The sequence below is a fragment of the Nematolebias whitei genome, chromosome 19 (assembly GCF_014905685.2).
Source record: "Nematolebias whitei isolate Nwh7 chromosome 19, NemWhi1, whole genome shotgun sequence".
NCBI lineage: Eukaryota > Metazoa > Chordata > Actinopteri > Cyprinodontiformes > Rivulidae > Nematolebias > Nematolebias whitei.
The window spans coordinates 36,187,457-36,200,161 of record NC_056516.1 but is presented as its reverse complement, the minus strand read 5'-3'; the positions used below and the strand labels follow the sequence as shown (position 1 = coordinate 36,200,161).

The 12,705-nt window shown below is 37.7% G+C and overlaps 1 protein-coding gene across 1 annotated transcript in view; it reads right to left on the bottom strand.

Annotated features, from left to right (window-relative positions):
* grin2da (glutamate receptor, ionotropic, N-methyl D-aspartate 2D, a) overlaps positions 1-4,878 on the bottom strand; it is a 116,630-nt gene extending 111,752 nt beyond the window's left edge. Inside the window, exon 1 of the mRNA XM_037693049.1 lies at positions 4,753-4,878. Within this exon, the coding sequence (XP_037548977.1) occupies positions 4,753-4,878 (126 nt within the window). The remainder of the gene's footprint in view (positions 1-4,752) is intronic.
* Between the last annotated feature and the right edge of the window lie 7,827 nt (positions 4,879-12,705).

Below are 12,705 nucleotides of genomic sequence, written 5' to 3'. Positions count from 1 at the left end.
AGTAGAGTCTCTGATGAGCTTTCTTGATCAGGCTGGTGGTGTTGTTGGTGGATGGCGGTGGATGCTGGTTTTAATTTGAGGAGTGCATTGAAAATTGTTTGGATTGCTATATAAAATAGTTTAACGTGTAGAAAAAAAGCAGCCGGATGAAAAACAGAGATGAAAAGGAATGAGAGAATTGGACTTAAGGCAAACAGCAAGCAAAAAGCAACTCTTTTTTTTTTTCTGAATTATTGACAAATGAACTGAAATAAATCAATAATTCCAGCAGTGAGTGAGCACGGGCTTGAGCACGAGGCAGATCGATCCATTTTCAGCGCAGAGCTTTACATCATCCCCATTCAGCACTAAATCTGCACAATCACACAGCAGCCAAATTATCAAAGAACGGAGAGGTTTTGTGCAGAAGTTGGTGTGTAGCTTCACCAAACAAAGACTGGAAAAAAAAAAAACACACACACAAAGGAATACAACATGAATTCAGTAAAATCTCTTGGTAGAAAAACTGAAAACCTTAGAAGCCAAATGGATGAAATCTGAAACCAGGTTAGAAGATTTTTAGTTTAAATTTAGTCGTCTCTTTTGACTCATCGTTACTTTGCAGCTGATTTACTGTTCACTTTATCCATTGATTATTTTCTTTAATTAGATACATGCCGCAAGCTCTAAATTAGAAATTAAATTAAACAATTTATACAGGGAACCTGTGTCGTCATATGAGGACATTGATTTATTTATTTATTTTTTTTAAACTGCTCATCATAGAAAGCTAACATTTCGTTTTTAGAGTTATTCGGATGTTCTGACCCCAATTTGCAAAGAAAAATTTAAAAAGCAAAAATTATAAACTTATACTATCCTCATATGAGGACGTCATTTTTTATTTTTATTTTTTCCAAGATGACTCCCCGTACTATGGCAGTGTTGCTATTTAACTCAGTGGTTCCCAACTGTGGTCCTTGAGGAACACCGCCCTGCATGTTTACTTGTTTTCCTGCTCTGAGGCGCCAGATTTGAACGAATGAGTGATTAACCAAGTATTAAATCACTGAATCAGGCGTGTTGGAGCAGAGAAACAACAGAAACATTCAGGATGGTGTTCCTCAGGGACCAGGGCTGGGAACCACTAATTTAACATTAGATCATACTAATCCCATGTACCTTGGAGAAAGAAAAAAAAAGTCATAAAGGGATAAAGATTAGAACCTACCGTGCGAAACACAAATGCACCAGTATCATACGATCTATCAACAGGCTTCATGTCTCAAACAAGTTACAACAAATTAAGGTTTTGTTTTGTATGTTAGTTTTTTCATCCATTTATTATTATTATTATTATTAAAAGGACCGGATGTATATAGAACATGCTGACACAGAGAGCTGGAAAACACAATACCTAAAGATCAGTATTTCAGAATAAATTCAAATAAAAGGGGGTGGGAACTGGGAGAGGATCCAATGTGGACCCATCCATCAAAGCCAATTTTATTTAGTTGTTGGAGTGGAAAAGAGGAACTGAGTGGGGAACATTTTAACAATAGTTCAGCAGTTGCAGCGTATTTTTAATCGGAAAACCAACTGCTACTCCTCTCTGTCTTTAGCTGTCAATTCAATTCAGTTTATTTTTACAGTGTAAATTTACAACAGAAGTCATTACAGGGCACTGAACAGAAACATTCATATACATGAAAATTCAATTAGTAACACTATTTATCGGAGGTAGGGTGGGGTAGCCAGCAGATTACACATGTACTGACACAATAAAATTATTTTAGGCGTATATACAAAGATGTTTTCATCAGACATTTAGACAACGATAAAGTGCATTTTATTCATGGACAACATGTCTTATCTGAACCTTTGTCCTTTTTTGCTTTGTTTTCCCCTCTACATATGATAAAGGCTAAATTCAGTGATAGCAGACAAACTGTTGGTGCAAAAACTGAACATGAATGACATTAGCATCATATAAAGAACACATTTAAATGATCTTAACTTGTGCACAAATTGATGGAATAGGAAGTAAGTATGAAACAATATAAGGGTAAGTTCATAAGATGTTCCTTTTACTTTTCCAATCACCTGTCACAGTCTCGATTTAGCAGTTTCTGGAAACTCTTTCTGTCCTGTCAAAGTTAAGAAAGTGGACATTTTTACACGGTGCACAATTTAGAAGTTCGTTTAGGCTGAACCTTTGGGGTCGCTAATCAGAATGCTCAAAGTGACCTTCAGGTGAAAGCGAAGGATTTTAAAAATGTATTTTTACATACAAAAGAAGATATGGCAAACACAAAAGGCAGTTGTTAGATGAGATTTAAAGCCCTAGATAATGAATGTGTGATTATCATTATGCTGTCAGAAAAATAAATAAATAAAAAGGTAAGAAATGATTAAAATACACAAACATGACCGTGAACAAAGTGAGCAACAATTGGAAAAAAAAAAAAACTAACAAATACGCAATCGCAAATAAGATTCTTAACAGAAATGGCTGTACGTTGTATTTATTGCTCACTTACGTCACTTGTAAATTTTCTGGATTCACTACTAAATCTTCAGAGTTAGGGCCTGTGATCGGAAGGTTGCTGGTTCAACTCCCCAGACCGACAACATCAAAACGAAGGCTGGTAAAGGTGAAACATCCACACCTGCCTCCACCCTCATTTTCCCACACTCTTTGTGCGATTAGTTCACTCACAAAATGAAAACAGATTCACTCACAGAGCCACCCACAGTTGTTTTCAGTACTAAGGAGTGCCTTGTTTAAAATGAGCATTAAATTAGTATTTATTATTAGTTTTTTTCATTCAACCTTTATTTAGACAGGTAAATCCCACTGAGCCTCGAGGACTCATTTACAAGAGAGACCTGATTAGTTAAATGATTAACTAAATTATTTAAAGGCAAAACTTGCTGAAAGCACAGAGATGTTGCCCCAACACATTTAAATAACCGGCTGAAATCCAGAGAAACAAAAGTGCGTTTGTGTTGCAGTGCATGAGGGGAAACGAGCACAGGAAGTTAATTACATTAATTGTTAGAAATATTCTTTCTAGACTGACCCTGGGTTTTTGATCTGCTCAGAGACAGATTGTAATACGATTATAACCCAGTTCTGTAGTTTGAACAGGGCCAGCAACTCTAAAAAATTATCTCCCAGGGATTCAATATCCGTCAAAGAAAAACATTTTTATTAATTTGTTATTTCTTTATTGGCTCGCCACATCACGCAGAGAGGCTTTTTCTACACCGTATCATTTTTCCTGACACGTCAGACCACATAAGATCTGATGAGATCACACTTAGTCCTCCCATCCACTTGATAAGGCTGCGCTCCCAGAAGAAGGCGGAGCCTAGGCCCACTATAGTTGGAAGGCAACTTCCGGTCCATGATCTCGCGTCGAATTGTATCAGAGAGGCCAGCGCTGTAAACTGTAATCTTTTCCTGCCTTGATTTAATACAAATGGTAAACTGAATTCACGTTTCCTTGATTTATAGAGATAGTGTGAGTTACTATTTCTGAGGGAGTCCGAGTGGGGAGCCTCATGAGCTGGAGGTGGGCCTGGGGTCCGAGATGAGGCCTGAGGCCCACAGCTAGCGACATAATTCAATGGTAAAGTAAATATACTTTATAATCTAGCCCCTGAAATATTAAGAATTTCAGAGGCACAACAAAAACAATAGGTATGTTAACCATAATGTCATCTTCCTTTGAGAATTGGTGTCGTCAGTGTCACCTGTTCAGAACTGGAGGTAACCCGAAGGGTCCAGGTACAATTATCCATTGTCCAGAGAAGTTTTCTTTTCTTCTCCTTTTTCTAGAAGATGATTTAATTAAAGATTTGCTGCCAAAGAGACAAACTTTCAACATAAAAACAAAGACAAGCAACTTAACTATAGACACAGAACAGGTGTTTATTAAAATGGCAGCAGGCGTTCTGGACTGATGGGTAGAAATACTTTTGTTGTGAAATGGTTCAGTTTGTTCAGCAAAAAAGCTGGAGAGCAGAATAATGACGAGAGCTTACAGACTACATTAAAGCAAGAAGAAGGCTCCCTATGAGTTTCTACTATACCGCCAAATTATATTTGGTCAGGATTAATAGTGTTCTCAGTACAAATACTAGATACTGAATGTATTCATTATAAATTACCATGAGGGCCAAACAGCTAAAATCATACTTATTTTCAACACAATAAAGTTCTTGAAATGATGGTCTGACTGCAAAGAGCTGTGATCTGAACACTGAATTTATCTGAAAAAACAGGGCTACAACCACAGAAGATTTTTGGTTTGTTATCCAAGATGTTCGGAACAATATTTGTTTTGATTTTCTTGAAAAACTGTGGATGTAGCTAAATAAATCCATGCCGTTCTGAAGGGTGAAAATGATCAAGCCAGTTAGTTTTGATTTTGTCTTTCTTCTTGACTTTCATTTTACATATTTAACACTGATTAAAAAAAAAGAAAAAAACATTGGTTTGCGTTCCCTCCATACCTGCTTAAAATATTTGCCCTTTCTCCTTAGGAGCTTCCAGCCTTAAACCAGTGTATTTATTTGGTTTATTTCACTGCAGGATAATATAATGCAACCTGATTGACATAACGGGCAGGTGTTGCAAAGACAGTCATTTCTGCAGCTGACTTGACCTTGGATGAATCATTCTACCCCTTAGCTTGTGTGCACAGCCGGAAGCAGCAACGGATTACAGAGTGATCAAAACTGACGTTCGTATTTCCAACTCCTCACCTGAGCTTCGTTGTCTTTGAGCAGCCGTTTGGTTCGTGCCCCACCAGGGTCGTCAGTCACGTTAAGAACCACGACGCTCTTCTTCTCCCAGCCAATGAACGAGCCATCCGTCATGCCCTCCACCATGGCGAGGAAGTCCTCGTAGCCGTGGTGACGGGTGGTCACGACGGAAAACGCTGTCCAGTCATATTCTTCTAGCACTTCGAAAATCACCTCAAGCTGAAGCATTGTGGAGCAGGTGAACTGGAGGTAGATTGAACCGCTCTCCTGAAGGAAAATGGAAGATTCTCATGAAGCCACGTGCATATTTAGGTAAAATAAATGTGATCTCTACATCTATGGCACATGTAATAAAATGTTACTATTTTTTATGTGTTTCGTAATTGTTGCATGATCCTCACCATTATGTGCTGATTTTATAATATTACCATATAATTATTATATTCAGCATCAGTGCTGCATTTGATACAGTTGATGACACTACAGAGACTTGAATATGATATTGGGATTTTAGGAAAGGCTCTAAATGGGTTTAAGTCATATCTATCTGATAGATTCCAATTCATATATGTAAATAATGAATCTTCTTCATACACTAAAGTTAGTCATGGAATTCCTCAGGGTTCAATGCTCGCACCAATACTCTTTACCTTATATATGCTTCCATTAGGTAAAGTAAATAGCATGTGTTACATTTGCATTGTTATGCTGATGATACACAGTTATAATTGTCCATGAAATCCAATTAATCCAATCAGTTACTTAGACTACAAGTATGTCTTAAAGACATAAAAACCTGGATGACCCTTAATTTTCGGCTTTTAAACTCAGACAAGACTGAGGTTTTGGTTTATGGACCTGAGCATCTTAGAAATACATTTTGCAGAGATTTTTCTTTCCACTCAAGATGAGAGTCTGCGATGAAATTAAACTCAAAGCAGTCTGATCCTCAGATAAATAATGTTATTAATTTACTTTTTATGTATATGAATGTTTCTGAGATGACGTATGTTGTGACTTGGCACTATAGAAATGAACTGAATTGAACTGAATTGAATAATTTGTTTGTTTTTTGGTTTGGTTTTTTGCATTTCTTGGTTTTGTTGTTTGATGGGCATTGCATGCGTTCACACACATTCCTTGGGTTCGATTAATGCAGAATCGCGAGGGAGGAATGTCGAGGCAGTGTCTGTTCATGCATTCATCGTGCATCATCTGTTTTACTTAATCAATACAGATTTTAGACTTTACAATCTGTTCTTCTTTTTGACTGTGATTATGAATAATGGACTGTTCTATGTAATAATCACTATTACTGTGACCATTCGGTGAGGAACAGAACGAACTACAGTAGTCCCTCGTTACTTTGCGGTTCGACATTTGTGGACTCGCTCTTTTGCAGTTCTTAATTGTAAGATTATACACGACACACAACTTTAGTATAACTCATGTTATTGGGACGGTACAGGATAAAAAGTGAACAAAAACAAAAATTCGGACAGGTGCCACCATTTTGTAGTTTTCTTCCAATAAGCCTATACTGTAATGCACGTCAAAAGAACTACACAGACCAGAAGCTAACTGTGCTTCTGGGTGCTGATTTCTGCCAAAATGGAGGGAAAGTTTTGCAATGCAAAGTCAGAAGTAACAATCTTTTTTTGTTTGTGCCCTGAGACAATTTCTGTTGTGATTTAGCCCTATATAAACAAACTGAAAATAAGCTGAATATATGTTAAGCTCTCAGAACTGGAAGGAAAGTTGCAAATAATCCTGAAGCTTCACTAAGCTCAATTATCCACGCACACATTAAACTGGACAGGGTGGTAGACTTTGTCGCTGCAGAGTGGGTCTGCCAAACCAGAACCTAGCCCAACTGGAATCAAGCTTCTGTTCTGCAGAGCTGGTGAGTACCCATATAAAAGTTTGCAGTACTGTACAGTACATATACCATATTTTATGGACTAAGTCACTTTTTTTTACATAGTTTGGTGTGTCCTGTGGCGCATAGTCCGAAGCGACTTATTTTTCCTTGTTCATGATGCAATCTTTGACTGACATGAACCAAAGAGTAAACATGACCATTTGTAGCTGCTAGAAGGCCTTATAGGCTTTTGACACCGATACGTTGTTCCTCTTCTGCTAAACACCCCCCACCCCCCCTCCTCCAGAGTTGGTGGAGTTGTTCAGAAGTGACACAGAGGATGGTAACTTGCTTGTCTGACTCATTGACTTGTTATGTTAATTAATCCTGTCCAGGATCCCAGGTATGTTCGGTGTGCACACGCCGCACACAAACATGTGAATGCTAGTCCATGGGGGCAGGCGCATAACCTGTGTGTCTCTGCTGTGAATGACAGACTCAGAAAAATAAAGGAGGGGCGGGGGAGGTGTCTGTCTTTCCCCATCGCTACAGTGAAGCTTAAGTGAGACACTGAGTGAGACAGGACAAGAGCGGCTTGTTTATTTAAAATAATAAAGCGCGACCCGAACCGAGCCTTTAGTCCAGTCTCTCGGCGACCACTGAGCGGGCCAGGCCACCGGGAAATGTCCCAGTGCTCCCATGGACAGTCTGCCCCGTTGTTATTTCAGATTAAATGTCTGTTCTTGCACTTTGTGAAATACAATTCTAAATAAATGCACCTTATACGCCCAAGTGACTTATATTTTTTTCCTCTTCATGAGGCATTTTTTGACTGATACCTATACTCCAAAGTCACATATAATTAGGAAAATACAGTGTGTATGTTGTTAAAATGATGTAGGTTTAAGAGTTTAGAACATTGTTAAGAACATTGCAAGAGCGTGGGAAAGACTTATAAAGTAAATAACATAACGTTCTATGTGTCATCATTGCATGTTCCCTTACAATGGTGAAATCGGTTCTCTGCATTTAACCCATCTCACCTCAAATACGCCCAGGAGGAGCAGTGAAGCATTACAGCATATATAAATACTAAAACAAATATAGCGTTCTTACTTGGCGGTTTTTCATCTATCACGGTGGTGTCTGGAACGCAACCCCCGCGTTAATCAAGGGACTTCTGTACTTTTATTGTCCTAAAGGTTTGACGGAATGATATGATACAAAATCAAGTGACGCAGTGACGTGTCTTGGGGAGTCCTTCACTCAGATTCCCTTCTCTCCTGTCTGCAGCTGGATTATTGACGACAACCAGACAGGGAGTGAGGGGCTGAGGGCTGGCTCGGGAGTGAGCCCATAAAATGAACTTTTCCAGTTCAGGAAGTCAGAGCGGTCAGCGCTTCAGACAGGTGAAGACATTGAAAAGCGTGACCTTGTAAATGCATTGATCTTCAGTGAATGCTGGCTGTTCTCCAAAACTTTGTAATAAATCTGAAAGAAGTGTGAATCTGATATGTTGTGAGTCACTCCTTTCCCTGACACACATTTCTTGCTCTGGCAATGACCACTGCAGCTCGTGCACGATTCTGAACTCTCTGAATGTCATCCAGGATCCTGGAGCTGTGAGTGAAAACGGTCTCTCTGTTACGTAACATTGAGCATTTACATACAGTAGACATCTTGGCATCCGCTTCCCGTTCTCATTATTTCATGTCTCCTCTCTGTCGCGTGTCTAAATGTTCAAAGTTGTTTTTTCTTTTTCAAAGAAGAAAGAGCTCCGAGGAATGACGCAGTCTGTCAAAAACAGTTTGGGCTTCTACATAAAAGCTTTCAGTGTCAATAAAAGAAACGGTGACGGCCGTCCTCTCTGCAGCTCCAGTCATAGTTAATCTGAGTAGATGAGCTGCTCACGAGGTGAAAGAAATATTATTGTTCTTGTTTTTTTTTTAATGCCACAGCATTTTTGTTAAGAGAAGAACAAAGTGTTAAGATGGCACAATTCATATAAGTTGATGGTTGACATGAATGTGAGTTAAACCTCTATGTCTTTTACCAACATTTATATCTATTTAGAATCTCTCAATCTTTAAGATTATTCACAATAAATATTAATCTTTTAAAGAGAAAAGCAGGATTGAATACATATGTGTACATGGACACATTTAAAAGGAAAATGCAAACATTTTTACTCCACTCTTCCATGTCAGCCGGCTCACCTGAAGTAGGTCAAATATCAAACCAGGAGCCTGATCTCCAGTAAAAGCCAGTAATTTTTCCTAAACCCAGCTGAGAGAGGGTGCACAGGCAAATGGTTGTAATCAAACATTGGGATTGAGTGAAACATAACTCTAGGTTTGATGTCTTTTTAGACGATGATGCTATAATAAAATACTCTCTTGGCACATTTGCGCATTCATCGGGAACAATAAATGACTGATGTCACGTCCCTAGCTTTAGTTTTAAAGAAGCCTCGCCACCAGGTTGATTGATTCTTGATGTGTATCAGGAGAAGAAAAAAAGAAAAACATACGTGACTCATCATCCCAACGGCAATCATTACTGAACGGCTAGTAAATGGCAATGCATTCGTGATAAATTACCTAGCAGACAGCCAAAGTGCCTTTTGAATGTCAAACTGGAATTATATTTTTAGCTTCTTAGGTCCAAACAAATGTTCCAAAGCAGATAGCATGATGCATTTTGGAATTACATGTTACAGAAACAATGAGCAACTGACTGCGTGCGTCAATCGCGTTGCTCGTATTGTTTTAGCGTTCCTAAATTCTGTTTAATTTTCACATATTTTGTTTCACTTGAAGACGTTTGAGATTCCAGTAACTAGTGTACCCCGGAGAGGTCAGATTCAGAAAGGTTTCTCTTTTTCTTTAGATTTTCCTTCTCCAGTCTCTGACCTACTTCAACCATATGTTCCTTCTTGGGTGCTGAGATCTGACCAGCTGATTTTGGCTGAAGCTCAGAGGAGATCGGGTTTTTTTCAGTTGTAAGCCCCAAACTCTGGAACAATCGACCCCCCAACTTAAGACATTTCACTTCACTTACCTGTTTTCACTGACCTTTAATGATTTGATATAGTATTTTATTGTTCTATAGTTTTCTTTTGATACGTTTAGTTAATTTTTGGTAATATTTTTCCATTAAATTAAGACCATTGATTTTATTGTTGAGCACTTTGGTAACAGCTGCCGTTTTCAAATGTGCTGTATAAATAAATGCGATTTGACTTGACTTGAAATACTTCCCTTACACACACTCAGAAGAAGTAACAGTCCAGAAGAGAAGCATGATTTCGACTGGAGTTCAGTCTGGACTGATTGCTGCTGGCCTCCTCCCAACCCTTTTCACCAGAACCTCACTTCAGCTTTGCAGCACAGGAAAATAATTATCCCGACTTGCCTAACCGTTGCCAACAAAATGATTGCTGTGGGGTGGAAACACCCCAAAAACATCTCAATGAGTAACTCACATTCACTGGATGTCATTTTTTCTGTTTTGTCTTCTACGATGAGATGGGGCGAAGGAAACTGACGTTAGCTCACGCCTCACAAATTAAAGGAGCTGACGTCGACATTAGACGTGATGCTACATCGTATGATCTATTCTAGCTTGGGTTTTTTTTTTTTTTTTAACTTTTTGTATTTTAAAATTAAGTTTTTAGTTTCAGTCCTTTGGCCTAATTATTGTTATTTATGTGGGAATTGTGGATTATTGCCTTCATTTGTGTCGTTCTTTGTGAAGATCAAGCATCTGTATCTCCTTGACCATGTGAGCAGCTGGTTTTTGTTTGGCTTTGCTTTGTTTTTTTGAATGTCCAAAGGACCAGACAACTTTTTTAGATGTTTCTACCTGGATTATAGAGCATGCATCAGGACATCTATATTTAATTTTTGGAGCCTATTTTTGCAAAAGATTTTAAAATTGTGCAGGATTCACTGTAAGGAGTCAAAGCATCCTGGCCCCTTCTGCTAACAACGCTGCTTTAAAATGAATATTTTAGGATGCTGTCAGTTCAGTGCCAGGCTGAGTGTGCACGATTAACAAAGCCAAGTCATGTAAAGTAACACAAGCGCATCATGTTGTCAAGTTGATCCGTTTAAAACAAACTGGACCACTTACCGGATGCTGCGCCTGCCATGTTTAACCACTCTGTTAACTTGAGCTTCCTATTAGTTATCTACCTCAATAACATCACAATTTGTAACAGATTTGCTTATTCTGACACCCGTTACCTGAGAATCATTGTAACTAACATCACATTGGAATTATTAAGTCTAATGAATTTATGAATACAATTGTTCTTGTTCAGAAAATAGCAGTGATGACGATAAACAACAATGATGGTGTAATTAAATAAAATATCTTCACAACAAGTTAAATTTCCAGATGGACTCAAATTCAGTGAACAACAATATTACTAACACAGGATGTCCTTACTTTCACTCCTTAGCACTCTTAATGCCAGCGAGTGAAAAAAAAAGAAAATTAAATTAACAAGTTGTCCTCTAATAATTTGCTTCTTTTTCATTACAGCTTTCAGAAACCATCAGGTTAATATGTAATCTTAAATGCATAGTAGAAGCAATTTCAGTCTAAAGAACAATTACATTTTCTCACCTTCAATTTGTGCAGTTCAAAGAATAATATAGTTGTCAACTTTAAATTTATATTTATAGTTGTTTTGCAAATATATGAGTGTGTGGCAGAAGTGCTGCCATACCAAGAATACTAATGCAGCATGTCTGTCCTAAAGCCTAGTTGGAAAACAACCAGCTAAGTCACTCGCCGGGACAAACCCAGAAAGAACGATCACCAAACTTTGAAGTAGATTTTATTTTAAAAAAATCCCACTTTTATTTTTGTATTTACAATCAAATTGCTTTTAGTTAACTACTTTGTAGATCTAAATACCTGCACAGCTCAAACTACAAAAAAACATGTCACCTCTAATGCATTGCTTACTCAATATAAAACAAGCACAGCTATGGATTATATGTGGGAAGCGTCAACTGAATTACCGTAATTTCCGGACTATAAACCGCTACTTTTGTCACACTTTTTTAAAAACTGCAGCTTATACAATGCTGCGACTAATTTATGATTGTTTCATTCAACGGGCTGACGAGCTTCATAAGGCCAAAACATTTAACGTCGTCACACTGTCTCCGATTTGGATTTTATATTTGTGACAACAATCTGACGGATTGTTAGAGTCAAGCTTCTTTATTTTAATCACAGAGTGAACTAATGGATACAGCAGAAGAATTTTTTTGTAATTGGTACATGCTGTTAAACGACTCTTATAAAAATCTGCAGCACTCTGGACACATGTACATGTATACATATATATATATATATATATATATATATATATATATGTGTGTGTGTGTGTGTGTGTATGCATTCTTAGATGTGTATGTATACATGCTGTACGTTAATCATGAATATAGTACTCCGTACCCGCATGTGCATTTTTTCTTCATATTTGTGTATTTTGTTTCATTTTGATTATTTTACATGTATTTTTTTCTGTATAATTAGAAAATACCATCGATGTCTCATATTGTCCACCGGGGATTATTAAAGCATCTTTTTACTGTACATTTTGCACAAATTTGCAAGTCCTGCAACTTATACACCGAAGTGACTAATATATGTGTTAATCTTGTTAAAGTCCTCCCATGCACGCTCCCGTGGCTGCCATTTCACAGCCAATCAATTTCTGGCATAACACCGGCCCGCGTTTCCAGGTTGTCAGCTGTGACGCATAACAAAATTGATACGTCAGCGATGAAGCATAATAGATGAGACGTATATGGTGAAGTGAAATATTTATGTTTTTTTCACTTTATTGGACATATTTTGACTGATACGGCGGCAAGTATGGTATCTATGTATCTATGTATCTATGTATCTATGTATCTATCTATGTATCTATCTATGTATCTATCTATCTATCTATGTATCTATCTATGTATCTATCTATCTATCTATGTATCTATGTATCTATGTATCTATGTATCTATGTATCTATCTATCTATCTATCTATCTATCTATCTATCTATCTATCTATCTA